This window comes from Anarhichas minor, unplaced genomic scaffold (genome assembly GCF_050575085.1).
Source record: "Anarhichas minor isolate MPS153535 unplaced genomic scaffold, ASM5057508v1 ptg000074l, whole genome shotgun sequence".
In the NCBI taxonomy this organism is placed as follows: domain Eukaryota; kingdom Metazoa; phylum Chordata; class Actinopteri; order Perciformes; family Anarhichadidae; genus Anarhichas; species Anarhichas minor.
The window spans coordinates 1,388,433-1,410,964 of record NW_027466520.1 but is presented as its reverse complement, the minus strand read 5'-3'; the positions used below and the strand labels follow the sequence as shown (position 1 = coordinate 1,410,964).

The following is a 22,532-nucleotide window of genomic DNA, read 5'->3' as shown; positions in this document are numbered from 1 at the left end:
GTTCAGGACCGGCGAGGAGAGAAAAGTCCTGTAAAGTGTGTTTGTGCCGTTTCTCTGAATGTGCATTGTGGCCCATGTGATGCCTGACTGAACCCATCTCTACCCTAGACCGGGTCACGCTGAAGAGAGGGAGGAGTGTACACATGCATGACTGTATGCACGTGTACACTGCACATACAAGCAGTTTTCAAGCTAATGGTTGGCAATATGACAATGTGTACAGTCGGACAATATTAACTTCTGAACGGTCTACTGTCTTTAATGTCTATAAGACCAATGATTGTGCAGTAGCTAATTAAAAAGTTTTAATTAAAATTTGAATAAAACAAACTATGTCCACATATTGAGTCAGTTCCTACATATTGAGAGTGCATGACAAACTGAAATAGTAGGCAAAAGGTGGTTGTAATAGATCGCTAATAATAATTTAAAATAGTTGAAATAGAAAAGAATAAATAGTTGAATTAGTGTTTCAGAAATTCAATTACCACAAAAAGGTTTGAAACCACTCAATTATCCATATTGCCTACTTCATATATTAAGCATTTAAACAGGAATCATTTTAAATATGAACTTTACTTTCAAAAAGAAGGAAAGAAATGTCCAGCTTAAACTCAAAGTCTCACACTTGGCAGAATGTTTATTGTGATCGTTTTACTTCCTAAGAGAAACATTGGAGCTGTCTTCACATAGCTGGTGTGTGTCTGTGTTTTCTGAGTTCTTAGCTGGTGTGTGTCTGTGTTTTCTGGGTTCTTAGCTGGTGTGTGTCTGTGTTTTCTGGGTTCTTACTTGTACAGCGGGATGTCGGGCTCTTTGCCCTCCGTTCTCAGGGTCAAACAGCACTGCTGCAGCTGAGACTTGGGGTCATTCCAGTCCTGGTTCAGGATGAACTCCTACGACACAGAGACCCAACAAAACACACAGAATCAGAAACATAAACAAAAAAAATCTGCCGCAGATCTCCCACTTGTCCGCTGATGCTTTTATTTCATTTTTTGCCATGACCCTCCCTCCACCTCCACCCCCCCCCCCCCCCTCCCTCCTTCTGCACTCACTTATTTGCTCTCTCCCTGACTGGCTCTCCATCTGTGTCTTCACAGTGAGTACAAATCACAGGCTACTTAAGACAAAAGCCAATCCCCGTCCAGATATAAAGAGCGTCTGGGAGTCTCCCAGGTGTGCGGCCCTGATACATTTCTCTTATCCAAGGGGGACTTCTAAAAGCCCTTCCATTAACAGGGAGGCAGCCTTGTCATAAAAAGGCAGACTTTGAATCCAGAACTGTCTGCTCCTATTAATTTTCTACAAAGAGTGCTTCTGCTTCTGTTGCTTGCGCTCTCCTACTCTCGCTTTACTGCCCCCCCCCCCCCTCTCCATCTCTGCTGTTCTTGCTTTGGCGCTTTACTTCCTTTTTTCTCCTTCCCAATTTGTCCTCTCTCCAGGGGGAGGGGGGCTTCTACACCCCTTTAGCCTAAAGCAGAGAAACGAGTGTTTTCAAAAGAGCTAGCTATATGCTACGCTCGTTTTCGAGCACTTTATTTCATGAGGAAAAGGGGCGAAACATAAGGAAAGCAGCATTTATGTCCCCTCTCTATTCCCATCCAAATTGGATGAAGCAGCACAGTGTGCGACGCCGTGGTTTCCAGAAGGCTATGTAAGGAGACGTGCTGGCTGTTTCACAACTTTTCTCTTGGAAGTGGAAATGAGGTGCTCTCTTGCAGCGACCATGACGCAAAGCTCAGCTCCTTCCAGAGCCGGGGATTCTCCCTGGAGAGGCACACCAAGACAGCAATTAGCATGGCATATCAGACCACTGCAGCAGCTTCACAAGGAGAGGTCCACACTGTGTGGGTACTCGTATTCGAGCACGGGTGTGTGTGTGTGCACACTTGTGCACATGCCCGTTTAGTTATGGGATGCTATGTGGTGTCTATTTACCCGCAGCTCTATTAATGGGAAATGGCAGTCTTAGTGCTTCTATCTATATTGGGACAATCCAATGGTGCTTGAGAACAAAACGCCTGCTCTTCCTCGCTCACATCTGGCCATGGGAGTCTTGAGTTAAGTTTACTTGATTTATCCGACGCATGGAACACTCCAGAAACCTGACGCCATCAACAGCCCGAGCAGTTCGTGCACCAATAGAAGAAAAAGGCCGACGACGACTCTTGCTATTCCCATTAGAGGTCACTAAAATAGCGATCAAAGCCGCCGCGGCAAGAGCCATTCAACAGCCGAGCACCACTTCAGGCCTTGCGTCGATGCTGGCGCCATTAGGGCCCAGCCATTAGCTCCCTCCTAATCATCTCCCCAGTTCTTTCTCTCCGAGGTGCCCGACTGAGCGGCTCATTGATCAGGTGCAAGTGGTGAATGCCTATCAATAGGGTCTCACCTTCAGCCGGGGGAAAAAGCAGACGTTCATGAAGGTGTGCACGTACTCCAGATCTTTATCAATGTAGAGAGCGGCGATGAAAGCTGCAGACAGGAAAATAAAGACAGCAATTAGAAACAAAGAAAAGAAGCAATAAAAGATGGTAGTTGACGCGTGGCCTCTTCTTCTGCTCTGCTGAACAGCTGGCTCTCGTCATGCTCCGGAGGTAAATGAAGCCGTAACAAAGAGCAGAGGCTCAGCGGTGGCCCTCCACAGCGAGGTGCGTGATGCTAATGTAAACAAAAAGATGGCTCTCTGGTCCCCTGCCTTCTTCCATCAAACAGGAAATTGCTCGAGTGCAGGCCACACAGAGTTCACAGAAACATCTACACAATATATAAGATGAAACTGTACGTCAGGCGGAATTGAGAGTAACTGACGGACAACGTGAACTGACAAAAAAAAAAAAAAAAAAGATTGGAAATGTAAGCAGTAGGTGCCCGGGTGTCATCTTTGTTTTCCTCTTCTATTGGCTGACTAGGACAGCGGGACACAGGAGGAGAATAATAGGTAATATTGCAGGAGGCCAGCGAGGGTCTGCGAGGGTCTGCGTAGCTGCAGGGGACGACTCTTCATATGCGCTCATTTCCAGCGCTGACCCCCGGCCCCTTCCCCGTGTCATCAACTCTGCTCTGGCCTCAAATTTTGAAAGGCAAATGATATGAAGCACTTCAAGCCCCGTGTATCGAGGTCTGCCTTTCAAACGCTGACCTGGAACGCATTAGTGCTTCTTTCTCTCTTTGTTTTTCCCCCAATGTGGACGTCCTACAGTCTCTCTTTGTTGGCCTAATGAGGACTGCAGTGGGTCTCCTCCGACACACACGAGCTCAATCCCGGTCCCTCTGATCGCATGGAACGGGTCACCACCATTCTCTGCTAATATTAATTTGGACATGCACATCGCTTAAACCCTTTCCTTTGGACTGTTTTTGAATTATGGTTTTTAAAATCAATTAGAAAAGATGTTCACACCCACATGCACACATTAATAAAAGAAACCTGAGGACTTGGGGATCGGGGCACATTATGCATTCATATCAGAATGTTTTGTAGACTTCCATTACAGCCAGACCAATATTGGATTAAATATTATATATCAGAGTTTAAAAAATAAATAACAATAAAGCTAGGGTATGTATTTTAGAAACAGTTTTTGTTGAAATTCAAATGCTCTGGATATAAAAAAAGGAAATAATCTGCGGGTATCCGTCCAATCATTCATTCCTCCTGAATGTGTGGGCCTTGCACTTTCATGTTATGATTAGTGCACATTACAATCATGCAATGTGATTTAAATGAACACTGCTTTGACTTTCTACCTTTCATTCTGCCAAATGGGAAATTGCCTCGACCACAGCTCCCAGTTTAGAACATGTGGGCGGTATAGGCTGTCTAACACTCATTATAATGTACAATATGATTTGAAATATGAGCATTGAGTGCTGCCTTTCACTGCCATTGTCCTGGAGCACACTTGTTCTTGATTTCATCGTAATTAATTAGTTTACAATTCTATAGAAACTAGTGTGTACAGAGGAGTGAGGCTGGTGCAAAGCTGTTCATGAACCTACATCGGCTGATTGAAGTTGTTCATGCGTTCGTCATGAGACTCTCCCTTCCAGACCAACTGCTCGCTCTAACATCCTGAAAGCAAGATGCTAACTCCACCGACGCCAGGGAGGATAAAACCACCACTGGACAACGCAGATCATCTCCCCTCCACCCGTCAAACGTCTTTCCCCAGCCATCTATGTTACGGAGCGTATTTCATTTTATGGCTCATTCTGCTCCCGAAATAATTCAAGGTGGTAGAGCACCACGAGTAGCGTATTACTAGTGGCAGCTGTAGCCGGTGCGATAATAAAGAAAGGAAGATAAAATCATCACTAAGTGCTCCAGTCATACGAAGCACATAGGGAGCATCTTCCAGTGTCTTCAGCAGAGAAAGTGATTTGACATCTAACACAAAGGGAACAAAGAAATCAATAATGGTACTCCATGCTGCCATCTTAAACTGCACATTCTGGAGAGACGTGCGAGAAAGGAAAAAGGTTGACTCGGGGGGGTTTTATAAGGGTCTGTAAAGATTTTCTCCCTGCAAACAGAATCAAAGAGTTGTGAACATACACTCCAGCAAGTCAGCCAGAGTCTTGGTCCGCAGTGCGACGGGCCGCTTGGTTTTGTCGTTGGTGATGGCGAACTCCTGCATGCCCAGCTCCTCCGCCACTTTGGCCTGTGTGCGGTTGTTCACCAGCGAGCTGCGGAGGAGCTGCGGACAAACAAACAAAGCAATGAAATAAATAAAAGAGCTTCACATCTCCCGTGTCCACCTGTCAGAAACGTGCCCGAGGTACTCAACACACCACGCGCGCTTCTTACATGGAAATAAACGGAAGTACACAAAAACAGAAAACTTCTAAACAAACCCCACACACACGGAATAATTCATAGCAGACAGAAATGGTAATGCAGAGTAAATGTTTCAGGGAGATTGCACGTTGCTCTGTTTAATATTGCATTGTGACTCGGAGCTTAGCGGATGACAACATGTGAGACTGGGCGAGGTACGTTTACGTCTCTAAAACACAAACATGTTAAATATAGCTGCAAGATGTGGAAAAGAGCAAATGGAATGCAATATGACCGTCTGAATCTGTCTCGCTGCGATGTGCCCTCCTTAACAGTACACACACACACACACACACACACACACACACACACACACACACACACACACACACACACACACACACACACACACACACACACACACACACACACACACACACACACACACACACACACACACACACACACACACACACACACACACACTAGTTGAATGAGCACTTTTCTCCCCGATTTGAAATCCATTTCAGTCGTACCCCATCTTGACTCTTGGGCATAAGCGTTGCTGGAGCTTTCAGCCTCTCAGCGAAAGCTCCCTGGAAGCTTTCAAACAAATGACGTCACGGCCTCCGTCTAGAAGGAATGAAAGGCGAAGAAACGCCTAACTGCAGATGTTCTTATTCAGGTACCGTCCAGTTCATTCCCTCTCGCCTCAAGTGCTCTGTCTTCTGAGGAGAAGCACTGATGTTGGAGCCGTAATGCCGTCTGACGCTGTCAGAAAATGGACTTGCATGTTCAAAGTGTGATCGTTGTGCTTTGTACCTGCGTTACAAGCCGTGCACGGGTTCGTGCACACACACCCAACTTCTCTCTTTTTTTTTTTTTTTCAAACGCTTGACAGCTCGGGCAAAAAAAAAACACAAAATGCCAACAAAGACGTGTTATTGAAATCCACTGAGCAATTTTGTCTCATGGAAATACCCATCACAAGGAGAAGAGTAAACATGCTGGCGCAGTGTGGGGCGAGGAGCGGAAGAGAGTTATTTTGTGGAAACAAGCGAATGGAGGAAGGGGGTGAATACCTGGCTGGCACTTTGAGATTCAAAGATTGATGGGAAGGAAGGAAAAACAATCGCCCACACACAAACACAGAAGCGCAGACGTAACTTAGTTTCAGGTAACCTTGTGTAAGAACCAGGGGAACGGCGGGTTTGGAGCAGCTTCAGACAGCCGAAGCAAAACACAGGTGGAGAGATGTAGATTCCCGAGGACGGGAGAGGAGAGCGTAAAGAGTGCGATGTGATTTGATTCTTACCGTTAGATGTCCTTCGTGGTGGTCAGGGAAGTGGATGAAGAGGTACTCTGTGGCCACCAGCTGCATGATGGAGTCTCCCAGGAACTCCATCCTCTGGTTGTGGCCCCTGGACAACAAGAGGGAGCAAGGATGGATGGAGAAAAGAAAGAAAGACAACATATTGGTTAGAAAGGGAGTGATATATCGTAGGGGTGAGGCGGGAGGGCAGGGCGAGGTTCTACAGCTACTCAGTGTGGCATGAAAGGCATCGCGCTCTCTCGACAAATCTAGCAGGCTTTTAGTCTTTTTAACGGGAAGCCGGTGAAGTCGGCTGATGTACATTTCATGGGGGGCCTCTGGGAGCAGCTGCACTGACAAGCTGTGTGACAACTCGGAGGCTGCCTGAAGAAGAAGAAGAAGAAGAAGAAGAAGCCCTTCTGAAGAAAAAAGCAGAGCTTTGATTGCAATTGAAATGGAAAGAAAATACTTAAAAACCTCTGGTACACCTGCAGGAGTAGTGCCTGTCAAAAAATAATAGAAATCCTCAGCCCATAAAAGCAGCAAGCGTGCACAACTCTCCGCCTTTCTAACAATTCCTAGAGAGCACTGCGATACTGTACATCAGCGTCGTGCCTTTCTCCCCATCAGTGAGAGGCAGGTCATTAATTAAACAGAAATATAGATTAGCATTGCAGATGTGGGCTGGCAGGCAGCGTTGGGTAGGGGGGCGGCGCAAGTACAAGCAGGGAGGTATATATATATATATATATATATATATATATATATATATATATATATATATATACACATATATATATATATATATATATATATATATATATATATATATATATATATATATATATATATATATATATACACACACACATACAGCAGCAGCAGCATCCATCTATATATATGAGCTCTGCGCAGGAGGGGAACGTCTGAAGATGAGAGAGAAAGATGCAGAGGTAGAAGAGGAGGAGGAGGCCGACATCAAAGAGGAATAAAGGTCAAAGTTTATTGTCCGATTTCTGGCGCCTCGGCCTTTTATGAGCCGCCGCGTGTCTGAGGCAAAGAGATCTGAGCCGAAGACCGAAACAGCAGCAGCGTTAGCAGCCCTGCTGAATTCATGTTGATTATCTTTAATTGTTTTTAATAGATTGGGGGGGAAAAAGCCCATCACACATAGTTTTGACATGACATTTGAGAAGCTGGCACCAGAGAATGTACTTATTAAGAAAAGACTAAATGAATCGGTTATCAAAAGTAGTATCACTCACTTTGTTTGGATCTACTAATCAGTTAATCATTTAAACTCAGAAGAAGCGCAGTGATTGTGAGGAAGCCCAGCAGCATCTGTTTCAGTAATACCGCTCTGCTAATCACTTCTCTCACCCACGCTGTTGCATAAGAGGGCAGAAGAGGAGGGAGAATCAATCCGAGCAGCACTTCTTCAAGAGTACAACAAACTTGCCAAACTCATACCTAGTAACACAAGTGTCGGCTGGCTCAGTGTTTTTAGAGAGCAAGTATAGAAGATAGCAGAGCAGTTATACGAGTTAGAACTTGAAAAGCTCCGTCTCTGAGGTCCAGGAGTGAGCTTCATTAGGAGGGAAGGGACAGTAGCCGACGCGCTCCCACATTAAAGATAATCACAGAGGCTGTTAATGAAAAGGCTCTGCCACAACACATGAGAGCGCTACGAAGCGGAGGCTGGGATGAGGCCAGTGGGAGGCGGAGAGAACTCCCTGTTCCTGCTGCGCTCCAGCACTGTACACGTGTGGCAACAGGTTTGCTGCGGATTTTCTCTCTCAAGATCCATAGCATGCATACTGTATGTGAGCAGGGAGACGGGGGTGGAGGGGGAGCGTACGCTGGGGAACAGATCGAGAGGGTGGAATGTGAGATTTAATTTCATGTCCAAAAGGAGGCAGAGCGAAGGAAGCGGGATAGTGGAGTGACAGTGAGAGACGAAAGGAAAGAAGGGAAGAGATAGAGAGGGGGGGGTCAAAGAGGAACGCGTCGCTGTGTGGAGCGGTACAAAGAGCCATCCCTTATTCACTTCAACAGTGGAGGCACAATGCTCCACTAAGGTGGGGGAAATTGAAGTAAAGTGTGGAGCCGAGGTCTTTATTCGCCTTTGACTTTGATCTAAAATACCTTTAACAGCCCCTCTGAGGAGGCGGCGACAGGCTGCCCGCTCCCAAACAGGAGGGCACTCCATCTTTTAAGACCTTTTTTTTTCTTCTTCTTAGGGAGACGATGTTCTTGTCTCATACGTGTGCACGCTTGTGCCGGGTTCAAATGTGTAATCTGCAGCACCCTTTACACAAAGTGTGACGTTCAGTGTCACTTTGGGTGAAGGCAACAGAAGACGAAAATACTTATGGCTACATCAACAGATCAATATGACTTCAAAGTGGTACTTCAGTGTAATGAAATATCAGAGCAAGATAACACGGAAGAGAGAAATAAAGTGTGTTTTCACTGCAGAGGACAAACGTCTTGGCTTTAAACCAATTTCAGCAAATTATTAAAGACAAGCTATTCTTCAAATAACGTTTCTTCAAATAACAAATTATATGAAATATTTCCACATCATTTTTCATTGTTTTAGCACGACCTTCAGTTGTCTTGAATTACGCCATTTGAGTCGGCTGCCGAATGCTTTCTTGTTTAAATACTGTAAATTAAACTACCATCATCAAACATTATTTTCCATCTGAAACTGGTTGCAGATAATGTGAGATAATATGCAATGACATTTGATAATAAAGCAGCAACAAGGCCCGACTCCTCTGGTTGTATAGAAGTCTATGAGAAAATGACTCTACTTCTCTCTTGATTTATTACCTCAGTAAACATTGTAAACATGAGTTTATGGTCTCAATCTCTAGTTTCAAGTCTTCTTCAATACAGCATGATGTTCATTTAGTAAATGATGGTCCATTTAGAGTCAAACAGACCATAAAGCAGGGGATGCTTTAGGGCGGGGCTACACAGTGATTGACAGGTCTCTACCAGAGACGTATACGGCGTCTCTACGTCACTCCTCCGCATTCGAAATATGGTAATTTCTGTTCATTGGTTGCAAAAAACAACAACATGGTTGATGGCCGTAATCCAAGGTACACAGCGAAATTGCCAAACTCAATGCTTGAAAACAACAGTCCACAGAGGACTCCTTTACACAGGCTATGGGTAAATTATATGTTCAAAGAACTACTCTCAAAGCTGCACAAACTTTCATTCCACAAACTTGAAAAGAGACTGATCATTTTTTTCACTAACGGTGAAATTCTTGCAACACTCTGCTCTTCCGCTGTGAGAGGAGATAGGAAGCCCAGCGCCCGGGGGCCCCGGCTCTCCATCTCTGCCGTCTGATGGTCGCCTCCGGTCTCCACCGCCTCTGAACAGGGTCAACTCCCTGCTTTGCTTCTTGTGCCGTCTTCTTATAGGTCACTCTGTCCTCTGTTTCTGCAGGAAGTGGAAGGCCAACCCGGGTCCTGTCTCCTCAATCTGCTGCCTACCTTATTGTATGACCTCCCTTTTCCGTGATGTGACCTCGTTCTCCTGTCCATCACCGCAGCGTGACCTACTTTGGTCTCGCGTTTGATCCTCATTGGTCAGCCGTTGGTCAGTTCCAGCTTTCAAGCGAGTCCGCTCTATTTAGGTCAACCTGCCTTTGGCCGCCAACCGAGCTAATGAACATAAATTACTCTTAAAATATACAAATTATTTCATTTGGCTCCCGGAAAGGTAATAATTCTGTGAAATAACAAATTCCCGCCTTTACTGAGTGAAAGGGTTTGGATGCGATGCCGAGTCAGAATAGAAACATCAACCTTGAGTTGGAAAGTCCTCAAAGTAAAGCTCAGTGGGAGACGAACTTCTGGACCTCTGATCGACTTCACTGACCATGAGCGGGGAGAGATTTGACATTTAAGTGATGGATTGGAACATACACAGCAGTGTGCGTTCACGGGCACACGCTCGCACACACAGAGCAACGTCCTTGTGGCAAACCTAAGCAAGCAATTACAGAGCGCTGCCTGCCAATAAGATATCAGAGGTGTACTGCCGAGGCTAATTTACTTTAGCTGTCAAACTCACTATTGTGTCGTAAAGCACAGAAGTGAGTTAAGCTTCCGTCGCGTATTCACCATCTGAAACACCTCAAATTGGAGTGAGAGGTCTCATTTTCTTATGAAAATAGCAATCTTTTTTTTAACTTGCATTCTATCACCGTAGCTACAAGCAGGCCGGGCCGTCCAATCAATTTCAAGACACGACTGCAGACGTTTTCTAACTTTACTGGCTATTGAACAAATGTCAAGGTTGAGGAAGGGAAAAAAAACAACAAACATTTCCAATGTCGGTGCTAAATCACTGCGGCATCACAGTGAAACGTTGCAATTAACAAGAGGAAAAACAACCACCCAAAAACAGGTGCACTGCGGTATCACATGTGGAGTACATGAAGTGGAATTAAATCTGGATACAAAAACTAATTTAAGTGAGGATCCAGGAATCCACACGGTGGACTGAAGCTTGACATTGAGAGAGAACAATCTGTCAAATAAGAGATGTGGCTGCAATGAATGAGAGAGAGGAATTCTAAACCTTCTGCCCCGGACAACCCAGTGAATCAAAACCCCATTTCCCATGAGGCACTGAGGTTATGGCCTCGCAGGTAGAAGCAGACTACAGATACGGGGGCTCCAGAGTCCCTCCGGCCTCCCTCGGCTGTGAAACCCTCGGATTAGGGACTGAGCCACAAACCGGTAATAGAGGCCGTCTTTAACCGAGGTTCTTTGAACGTGACATTCAAGACATCACTTATATTATACTGGCAGTCTTAGTGGCTGCAAGAAGATGTGTAGGCTGCAGGGGGTAAATATAATGATGATGTAGGAGGAGAGGGCGGCTGCATTCACAACAGATTGCAAATTTAAAATGCTCGACGTATGATAAAACTCCCAGCATCTCCGATCATATTATACATTACAATGCATCATGCCTCATCACCTCTGAGGGGAACAACAAACAAAGTCTGGCTACTTCTGCAGCATCCCTGCAAATTAAATCTGGCCAGCTCTCTGCATCTCACTTTGCATTTTAATTGGCTGTAACTCTATTATCGACACACACACACACACACACACACACACACACACACAACTTACAGGGTGAGGTGGTTGAAGCCCACGGTCCTCAAGGTGAAGGCTCTGGCCAGAAGACGCACATGTGTGAACAAAATGCCAATGGTGTCCTCGAAGCTGGTCAGTTTCTGGAGGACGGGAGACGCCTCGATCAGCTGCCGGTCCGTCTGAGGCTCCTGGACCTGGACGAGGAAATGAATAGAATACAATTACCGTCTTACGTTTGTATGCCTCCAACAACCAGTCGTGTTGCAGTTTACAGTGTTCATTAGGCGTGTGTGAAAATGTCATTATTAGCATATGGATTCTTGAGTTATGAGGTCACAACAATCTTGACCTTTGACCAACGTAATCTGATCCGTTCATCCTTAAATCCAAGTGCCACGTTCGTGCCAAATTTGAAGAAATTCCCTCCAGGCACTCCTGAGGTATTGCGTTAACAACGATGGGACGGACGTGAGGTCACAATGATCTTAATCTTTGACCACCTAAATCTGATCTGTTCCTCCTGAAGTCCAGGTGGATGTTTGTGCCTGATTTGAAGAGATTCCCTCAGCGTCTTCCTGCGATATTGCGCTGACGAGAATGGACCGTACGTACGGCGAACAGCCCCAAAACACAAGGCCCCCGGCCACAGATGTCGCCGGCGCAGAGGCATAAAAAAAAGGCACAAAAGGTGGTTTGGTGGGATAATAGTCTTGTTTTTCTTTTTAAGCATTATTTGTGATGTGTGTGTATATATATATATATATATATATATATATATATATCATACACTTTTTCTGTAATATAGCACAGCTGTCTCAATAACAGATACTTCACTGAAGGTGTCTTTGTTTATGTATTTCTGAAAGTATAGTATATGTATTAACCAAAAGGAGGAGAAACAGCAACTATGTGTCCAGTAAAAACCAGCGTGATCACTTCAGGGAATCTTCAACCAGTTGCAAGAAAAACAACCACCCTACTTGCTCAATGAAGTCGTTCCTTAAATGAACTGAGCCTGTGCTACAGTATGTGCTTCTCCAGAGTCTGCTCAGACTGCGTGGTTCTAATCCGCCTCAAAACAAACTCATGATGTGCAGCAGATGGAATCTCTTAGTCATTAAGTTTTAAGACAAACAGCTCGCTTCTCTCTAAATCTGGTGATTCAAACGGTCAATTAATATCTCCGGTGACTCAGTCATACTGTAAGTGTGGTTTGGTCTAAAGCAGGCTGTATCACAGCCTCGTGACGATGATGAGTCTTGAAAAAGAATAATGTTTTGGGTGTGAAACTCCCTGTAGGTCACGTCTTTAACATTAGCTTCATGGCTCGGAGAGTTCAGAGCTAGACGGGTTCAGCAAAAACATGCTGCTCGCTTTGAGTGCAGTATTTGCTCGCGTCTGTGCTCATTAGCAAAAGAAATAATATGCTAAAAGAAATATGTGCATGCATGTTTGTTGAATCAAGAGATTTCCTCATGGGTGCATTAATTAAACTGCTAGAAACATCTAATTGGTCTTTGCGTGGAACAACTGGAAGCTTGACCAAGACATAAAACAGAAACATCGAGCTGCATTATCTCACGTGGACATTCAAAAGGAACCGTGTTTCCTCTCGACAGCGCGCTCCGTGAAGCTGGACATAAAGTGCCCCAAAGATAAGAATAAACGGAGCTACATTCAAGGCTCTCCAGGGGAAGATGGACACTTTATTCTTTTTTTCATGCATCTTCATTGTCTGTGTTTTTATGTTTTCTCAGAGTCTCCCATGTCAAGCCAGCGCACAGAGCCGAGATGTAGCTTTAAACTCAGCGTTTTAATTGGAGTGCTGCCGGTAATGTCATGGTTCCATCTTCCAATATGTCCAAAAAAAAACACATTTCATCTCTGCCTTCTTTCCTCTCCGTTAATTAACGGAAGGCGTTTAAATGTCATGCATCACAACTAACGGCATCTGACGAGTTCACCACCCACAGGCACTTGCTATCCTTCAGGGGGAACGGCCAGCAGGAAGGCTTCAAACAGAGGGGGGGGGGGGAGATCAACAGCAGCAATGGAAGAAATACAAAAATTAAAGACTTTTGAAACGCCTTCAATGAATCACTTTCAGCTCAGTCCAGACAGAAGGCAGAATCAGAGGCGAGGTCATTTGAGTATCTCCCCCAATAAAACCAGAGACTGCATTTAGAAATCCAGACTCAACGTGAATGACGTTCTGGTAAATTATTCTGGAGAGCTCGGGGTTGATGATGCGTTGGTGCGGATCAAGCCAACAGGAAAGACATGAAGACGTGCCCGTCAACCGCAGAGCGCTTGCAGCGCGCTCGGTAAGGCACGACGGTGGCGCGGCTAATGTATGCGCGTGTATGCCAAAGACGTCGGGTACGCACAATTGCCCGCGCCGTGGCGAGCTGCCATTGCCTTCCACTCGAACCTCATTAAGACGGGATTGACACCTTGTTAATTCTCAGCAACAATTTTGGGCATATTGGTCTAGCCTAAACTCCTGGGGGCTTTCATCAATTATAGAATTAATAATGAAATAAATGATAATTTTCCTTGTGTGAAACGCCTTAGATTATATCATCTCAAGCCCAAAGGTCAGGGTGCCATCAAGCTACCGAGAGGTTGGCACAATTTAACAGGCGTTGCCCCGCTGGCAGGGGACCACCCAGAGGAAAACCTCAGACATGCGCCGTGTGTGGTAATGAGGCTAATGACTACTCATGCAACACAGTGTGGAGGAGGCGCCCCCCCCCCCCCCCCGTCCCCGCCACAGAGCGGTTGCAGGGCTGACCCCGGGGCTCCACCCTGACCACGGTGCCCGCCGCTGGGACCTCCGCTGAGCAACTCTCCAGGAAAATAGACCGGAGAGTTTATTCTGAGCAGCTCAACAAAACAACATCCAGACGCTGTGTGGATCCTCAGCACACACAGGGGTGAGGAGGCACGGAAGAGATGGATATAATATACATACGTATAAATAAATAAATATATAAATTATATAACATATATATAAATATATTATATATAAATATATAATATAATATACATACAGATAAATAAATAAATATATAAATAATATAATATATATATATAAATAAATATAATACAATATAATAATTAAATAATAGAATAATAATAGAATATAATAAATATATATATACTGAATATATGCAGATGCATGTAAACATAATGTTATTTTGGGCCAAACATGCCAAACATGGATATGAAAAATGTCCATGTAAAGACACAGCAGCACTCATGCACACAGAGGCAGATGAAGAGAATAAAGTGCTTAAAGACGACTCTCGGCATCCACACAAAGAAACACTTTCTCCACACAAACACATCAGAGAGAAGGATGCCTGACGGTCCCTGGAGGCCCCATGTGATCCGGGACTGTAATCCTGTTATGGCATCTTTGATCTCTTCTTCCAAATCCTAATTTCAAACAAACACTGTTGACATGTTCAATGTTTCTGGGCAGATCATGCAAAGCAAGGAACGGCAGGAGAGAGAGAGAGAGAGAGAGAGAGAGAGAGAGAGAGAGAGAGAGAGAGAGAGAGAGAGAAGAGACGCAAACAGCACGAGGACGGAGAAGCAGAGAAAGGAGCAATGGCGAGGAGGAAGAGGAACCGAGTGAACGGAGAAAGCGGATTAGGGTCTCCACCAAAACGGGGAGCAACGAGACACGGGAGCAGAACAATGAAGACTAGTGGAAGGCTACTGGGGGGCCTTGTGACAGCTATAAAGAACTCAGTCAGCCTCTGGCAAAACAACCGCCAGCTTGCCCACCTCGGTCAGAGAAACCCAGACAGACACACACACACACACACACACACACACACACACACACACACACACACACACACACACACACACACACACACACACACACACACACACACAAAGGAAGGAAAAACACACATTCAGGCTGGACAATTTCAAACGGGAGACGGCTTTTGTGTCTTGGAGGGGTGAGGTGAGATGTAATGGGAGGCATACCCAGCCCAAAATAAACATCAAGAATAAAGCATCTGTGAACCAACCTGCAGGGGGTGTGCTGGGTAGTTGAGCCAGACCTCCTGTAGGCCCTGTGAAGACAGAAAAAGAGGGGGGGGGGGGGGGGGGGGAGCGGTCAGAGGAAAGAAATGACAGTGTTTCCTCTTGGTGTGAGGGTCATCCATCTTAAAACAACACCACCACCATTCTGATAATACAACAACAGAACAAACAAACCTTTACACCGTCACATCGTTCTAATTTCAGACTGTAGGATTATTAGAGTCAATTAAAACAAACAAAGAAAATGAAGCAATGAAAAACATCGAAAGTCAACTGAAACTACAACTCTCGTGACATTGAACCACAGAAGTTCAACGGACTTGTTGACCATTAACTAAATTAATGGTCAAAACTAATTTTCACTTTTTAATGACATCGAAAAGTTTGAAATTAAAATTTGAAATTAAAACCGTCCGTATAAACAGAGTAGCTCGCCCCCGAGCTGAAGCTGTTTTTATCCCACACACACCTACACCATTGATTTGTGGCCCCCGTTAACTAGTTATGTCATTTACTGGTTAACCATGGTTATGAAAGCTGCAGTAATTGATTTTCTTTGGCCACCTGGGGGCCGTGAAACAAGCGGTATATATTGACATATTTTCACCTCTAAACAATTGCCTGTATAGCTAATAATCAAGCTGATATTGAGCAACGTTAGCATTTATTCAGAGTCATGTTTCTGGACACATCGAGGAATGTAAAGACATTTAAATAAAGTAAAAACACATAAATAACGGCAACCGAGCAAACACCTTCTTTTCAGACCGAGCGGTCTGTATGTGGACCACCCACTGGGGAGTGAGGTGTGTGGGGGGGGTGTTGGAGGGTTGAGGGTTGCTGAGGTTTGCCTTTGAGAGGTGTGTTGTCTCTGGAGACACACGTCGACAGTGCTGGACTCCCTCGGCCTCCCCGCTGCCCCGTGGAGAGAAATATGTGTAAGATCAACATGTTTCCTCAACCCTGCTCTGAGGTTACCACACGGGATCGAACGGTGGAGCAGAAGAGAGGCTGACAAATAGACAGCACAGAGAGAGAGAGAGAGAGAGAGAGAGAGGGAGGGAGAGAGGGAGGGAGGGAGTAGACGCTGTGGCTCACAAGTTGTTGCCAAGGACAACGCCAGTCAGAAGCAGTTTTGGGCCTGGGGTCTAGTGTTGGGTGAGTCATAGCGGGGAGAGAGACGTGGCGAGGGCCTCTAAAGTACAGTATCACTCAGGTGTTTAAAAGGTTCAAGGAGATAAACCTTTAAAATGCGGCGCTAGCCCCCGGCGTCAGGGGAGGAGGGAGGGGGGGGGTGTGTGTGTGTGTGTGTGGTCAGCGGCAACGAATAGGCGCCTCATCTTCTCAACCCACCCAGCTGGCAACCCATCGCCTTGAGGAGCCAATGAAAAATTCATGACGGTGGTCAATACATTTGAGCGAACGCTTCCTCTCGGTTGCTCGTCTCTTCGCCCGGTGACTGCAGTGCAGAGCAGGAGTCACGTCAAACCCGAGCCTGCTTTGTGAATGCAACATGTAAGAAAAACACACACACACACACACACACACACCGAAAATGAGGACAAAAGGACAAGGGAACAAAAGAAAATAGGAAGTGAAGTATACACAAGTTGCTTGGGCTTGTGATCGAGGCTCGTGATTAAAGTGAGTCCACAGGGCGCACACAATCCGCCCACATGCTGTATATAGACCCGAACGGCTAATGTTTCAATTACAGCTATTCCAAAGACAAGGCAGACAATGATTAAGCCAGCATCGAGTGGGGATTTAAGAATAACAACAAGTTTTTGTTCTGTTTTTTTGAGTCTCCCTCTCTCCCAGCAAGAGGAAGGTATAATTACCGGGGGCACAAATCCTCATGTGCAGCAGCTGAATTGTAGCCATGTGGAGGATGGAGCTCTTGTGTTACAAACAGAAAGAAAGAAAGAACATAAACATATGTAAACATGTTTATGTGAATGTCAACGGCCAAACCGCAACGAGAGCTGAAATTAAAAACGAAATGAGAGGCTACTACGATCTCCGTTTTAAGAAGGTGGGCTTCAAGCAGCGCTGCTGCGACCCCCACCAGGGAATAGAGACGCAGCCTCAGTCCTGCACTTATTCCAGGCTCACAAGCCGACCGTGAATAGTCATCGGCGCTGCACCTTTAACCCACTCGCTCTCTGCTCCCCCCACAAACCCCCCTGAGAGCGTTGGCCATCCGTGATTGGGACATAATGGGGCTCCTCTCTGACGAGGTCCAGTGCTCCTTGACAAATTGGTCTCTAGCCGCAGGCTGCCAATCAATCCATCAAACGTAGTAGTGCAGCAGAGGAATCGATAAGAGATAGCATCGCTAATCGATACCAACATGAAAGCAGCACTAAGTCCAAAACAGAGGCTTCTATCAGGGAATGGTGAAGGTGATCTTCCAAATATGAGAACAAACTAAACTCTTTGCTGAAGTCCAACACGTGATTTATGGTCGAAGGTGAAGAGCATGACTTTCACAGCTCCCGTGAGTGTGGGCAGAAATGTGTGAATGTGAATGGAGAAATGGCTGCTGGATGTGCACATGCATTACTTTTCATTATTATTTTATCCCCACTAATGGCTGATGAATGTACCCATTAGGAATTTGGGAATGTGGGTGGGAGGGGTTATTGGGTGTGTAAGGGTTGGGTGGGAGACGATAGAAGAGAAGGTTTGTTGGCTTGTGGTTTGGTTCTTGTTATTGTTTAAATGTCCCAGTTCACTCAATCGGATGCACCAGATCGTAACTCAGCTGTGTGTGTGTGTGTGTGTGTGTGTGTGTGTGTGTCCGTCCACACCCAACACCTCAATGTGACCGGCCTGAGCGGATAGTGATCGTGTCTTGAACAAAGGAGCGGCTGTAAAGCGGTGATGAACACATTTTATTTCCTATAAATTCTTCACAATAAAAGTCCTCGCCGCATTACTGCTTTTCACACATTTATCAATATTTTTTCCCACAATAAAAGTCCCCCGTGATTGAATTGTAATTGAAAAGACCGATGTACCCGCGGCCTTGGCTATGTCAGTTTCATTTCCACTATACTGGTGTAAAAAAACAAGGTAAATACTGGAGGGAGAATGTGAACATGCATTTATTCTCCAAAGCAAGGACACAGCGGAGAGACATTCTGTACGAGCACTCATTCAAACAACGAATATGTTGGGCCGCAAGTCATCGCACCGTCAACAGAGGACATAAAGGGACGTCGTGGCGGTTAAAAAAGGGCAACGAGTAGCCGAGTGAAAAGAGAAACGGAGGCTGTTTGTGGTTCGTGTCACAGAAAACAGAAACATTCAGTGATTCTCAGCGAGGCTCGGGTCCAGCGGATGTGCGTTTAAAAGAGAGCACCAACGAATAAAGTGCGTTTATGCAGAAAGGACTAGCTTGACTGTGAGGTGACCTATGGAGGGAGTTAGTAATCAGCCAGCCTTTCACCGGTATGAGCATGTAAGCCTAGCACACTCTACTGGTGTACCGGGACAACATCAGAGTAGGTCAGGATTATCAAATACAGTTCAAACTTGTTTTACAGGCTTTATTTTGGGGAGGTGGGAAACCGACAGAGCGAGGTTGAAACCAAGCTGCCCTAAAACCCTTGTTAGCACTGCACCCAGAAGAGAGGGAGGTGGGAAGATGGCTGCGATGCCACGCTACCGATAGTGACCATCGCAGTGCCACAGCAACCTTTGTTGTGTTTTTTTTGGTGTCCGAGCGCGTCTGCTTTGCGTGTCGGTGTTACTAAAAGCCCGACAGACTCGCTCCACGGGTAACCAGCGAGATCGTCATTATGATGATTGCACTTCCCCCTCAGGACGGCGCAGCGGCATCAATTTCCCCGGCAGTACCGCGCTGCTGTTGGGTCCAGGTTGGGAGCAATCGAGCAGCTCCGCCTGAAGAAGACGCTCCCCGCCTCTCTGCTGACGCTTTAATAACCTTCACAATAACATCATTAGCAAATTAGCATCTATTGTTTCCTCCGGGCTCCCGTGTGCAATGAAGCCAGATTCCATCCTCGGCGAGAGCCCCGTCGTTTGGGAAACCAGTGCCAGCAAAGGTGAAAAACAAGGGGGACGGAAATAACTGTTGCGCTGCAGCCATGAATGCCATACCAATTATCGACTAACAGAAAGAGAGGAAGAAAAAAAACTCGGGCCAGTGTTTGTCTGGCAAGGTCTCGAGGTGGAAATTATATGCATGCTTTGTCTTAGGTAGTCAACTCTGAATTCTACCTCCGGAGTTGTGGAGCTTTTGTGTTGACTTGTCATAAGGAGGACTGGAGCACAACATCTGCGGGGGTATTGACATCCTGGAGTGTTAGAGCGGGAGAGGAGAACAAGAGAGAGACACCAGCATCCCGTTGTTACAGAGAGACACAGAGGGGACGGGATTGATCCCCCATGTGTGAACGGAATACCACTCTGACAAATGGGAGAGGAAAAAACCGGTGCAGAGTTTGATAAAGAAAAGTGTCGAGTCCCTCAGTTTGGCACTGCCTCTCATTAGCTTGGTAATGTGCTGTGTGAAGACTCAAGTGGTAGTGCTAGAAATACAGAAGGATTGGCCCTCTGTCGGTCCATCTCTCCAGTCTGCTCCCCCCCCCCCCCCACCCATCAGACCACCCGACTGGGGTCTGGCTCGCTTTCTGGTCTGCAGCCATCTGTCTGCTCTCAGCTTTGTATGACAGCCATCAGGAGGATTCAGCAGGGGGGGGGGGGGTGACAAGTCGTACTATTTCAATCCTCAGTCTGAATGACTAAAAGATCTTCAGCAAGCTGAAGTTGTCTTCCTCTCTAGCATCCTGAGCTGTGCCGCATGAAGTAAAGTGTGCGATATTACAACATATTGACTGTATTTAATGGCCGTGACTTTATCATTGTTGGGTATGCACTGGTTCACACAGTTCCACACCTCACCTGATTGGCCGTCCCGTTGGCAGTGATAGCGGTATATTGAAATACCCGTGGGTCATTGCTGGGGATTTGATCACAAGAACAGGAGGATTCTTTTCCTCATTTATTGTCATCTTTTCTCACAATACCATCAAAAAGAACCGATAAGAGTGTCGATAGGAGTACTAGTATCAATGAAACCCATCCTTAGTCATTGCTGCCTCATGCCATCCAAACAAAGGGTTCTGGTTCGGAGGCCACGCCCCCCCCCCCCCCCGTAGTACCTACTTTCAGCCATTCTCACCTGGTCACTCTACCTAGTTGACGTAAGGAAAGGGTTATCGTTGAACTTCATCTGAAACAGAACACAGTCTTCTATCGTGTACGAAGGCTCGTTCAAATCGTCTTCATCGTCTTCAGAATGAGTTACTTAAGCTTTCATTACTCTTGTAATGTTTTCTTGCAAAAGCTGCAGAGCTCTCCAGCAGATGAGAATGTTCGAGACATTTTAGAGCGGCAGAACAAAGAGTACAGATCACAGCCTTTTACAAGCTCTTATTAACCATTAATGTAGGAGCCTGTGATGTAGTTGTACAGTTAGATTGAGTTCATGTAAGATCATACTCATCATCTGCTTTGGAATAGTCCCTAAAACATGCTACTATTACACATCTTTTCTTTACTCGTTATACATGGATGCTCCATCTGGATATGAGAACTTTCCTCTCGTCGGTCGTCTGAAGCGGTGAAACAAACAGAACAGCAGCAGGTATCTTTCTGTACCCATGGGACATCAATGCGCTCAGCGCTTTATTTTGCATTAGAAGACGAAGACGTTTCTCTTTGTCTGTATGTTGACTGCAGTCTTCAACCGACGGTGGCGGTTCAGTCGCTGCACTGCTCTTTATAATAAGGTTACTTATTTGAAATCTTGTAGTTTGTTTTTCTATTTTTGAATCCGCATCTGTTTCAGCAGCTCCCTCGTAAAGCCGGTCTTTAAAAAGGAATCTCTCACCATCACACGAGTAAAGACCTTCAAGTCACGACAATCCAATAACGTGATAACTGTGCCGGCCACTTTCATGGCCAGAGGATGACAATAAAACGGGACCAAGGACGTTTCAGCTCTCCACCTGGAAACAAATACTCTCCACTCCAACACAATGAGACCCATCAAGGCCTGAATGTTTTCTCAATCAACGTGAAACTAAATTATAAATAAAAAGCTATTAAAATCGCATCGTCTGCCTTCAACCCTGAAGAATATTGTATGAAATTGAATAGATTTTATATATGTTTAAGTTTGGAATGATCCCCAGTTGTTTTTCAAAGATTGAGCCCTGAAGCTTCTGATCTGGTCCCTCAAAGAGTCCCGATGTTGATCAAACCTGTTCCGGCCGTGTGTCCCGTAGTGCGCGGGGGGTCACCGATCGAACCTCCGACGAGCCAATTAGAACAAAGCCTGCTGCGACACACTAGATGTGCTGCCGCTTTATTTAATTGACTCATAACATTTCTCGCCAAGATAAATGCAAATACTCATCCATTCATCAATTATTCACGCCCGCTGATCACACGCGCACTCGCAAACAATAGCAGGTGTCCCCGCTCGAGCCCGGCAAACCGCAATGTTCCGCACCTCCGCTTCATTTCACACAGTATACAGGCCGGGCTATGGCTTCATCCAGACGTTCTCTGTTTCTCAGTGTTATTGTTTGATCTTTGTGCGTATCAGTGAACGCACAATAAGCAGCTAGTCTGAAGTATCGGAGGGTGAAGGGAGATTATGTGAGATCTCGGGTTCTGAGAGCTCAAAATATGTGTCGGTTGCCAAAACATGAAGTGTGTGGGTTTAAACAAATGTAAAAAAAGTGGCGAGAAAATCTGTGGAAACATTAAAATCACATAGAAATAGGAAAATGTTGCGATTGATCTGTAGACATGCACACAGAGCGAGTGTCCACAAGAGGAAAGAGACGTACGGTCTTGCAGATACACACCCCATCTATGAACGGCGCAGAGACCACATTACAGCTTAGTAATACATGTTGTCAGTTACCTCGGTCTTGAACAGCAGTCTGCCAAAAAGCTGCCGGGACTCGGCCAAGCCTCCTTCCAAATACACAGCACCTAAAAGAAAAGGACAAGCTAGGATTTAATGAGGACAAAACAAATACAACAAAGTACAACCAGGAAGTGTGTTTGCAGGAAATCATGCAGGATACTTTCTGTAACGTGCCAAACTCACAGAAACCTCGAGCAACTGTGAAAAGCAGTGCGTTGCATCAGCTGGTGTGAAAGAGGTTTTTTTTTTTTGGCAATTCTGAGGCGA

At 45.6% G+C, this 22,532-nt stretch overlaps 1 protein-coding gene across 6 annotated transcripts in view; it reads right to left on the bottom strand.

The window, feature by feature from the left end:
* drosha (drosha ribonuclease III) overlaps positions 1-22,532 on the bottom strand; it is a 75,409-nt gene that overhangs the window by 9,622 nt on the left and 43,255 nt on the right. For 4 of the 6 annotated variants that reach the window (XM_076080807.1, XM_076080803.1, XM_076080806.1 and 1 more), the window contains exons 23-29: positions 22,260-22,330; positions 15,277-15,321; positions 11,264-11,421; positions 6,096-6,201; positions 4,559-4,700; positions 2,393-2,475; positions 790-893 (exon numbers count right to left, since the gene is read on the bottom strand). In XM_076080807.1, the coding sequence (XP_075936922.1) occupies positions 790-893; positions 2,393-2,475; positions 4,559-4,700; positions 6,096-6,201; positions 11,264-11,421; positions 15,277-15,321; positions 22,260-22,330 (709 nt within the window). Of the gene's footprint in view, positions 1-789; positions 894-2,392; positions 2,476-4,558; positions 4,701-6,095; positions 6,202-11,263; positions 11,422-15,276; positions 15,322-16,047; positions 16,208-16,645; positions 16,791-17,133; positions 17,192-22,259; positions 22,331-22,532 lie in introns of those variants that run through there. The other 2 variants (XR_012949433.1, XR_012949434.1) reach the window with 2 other exon arrangements.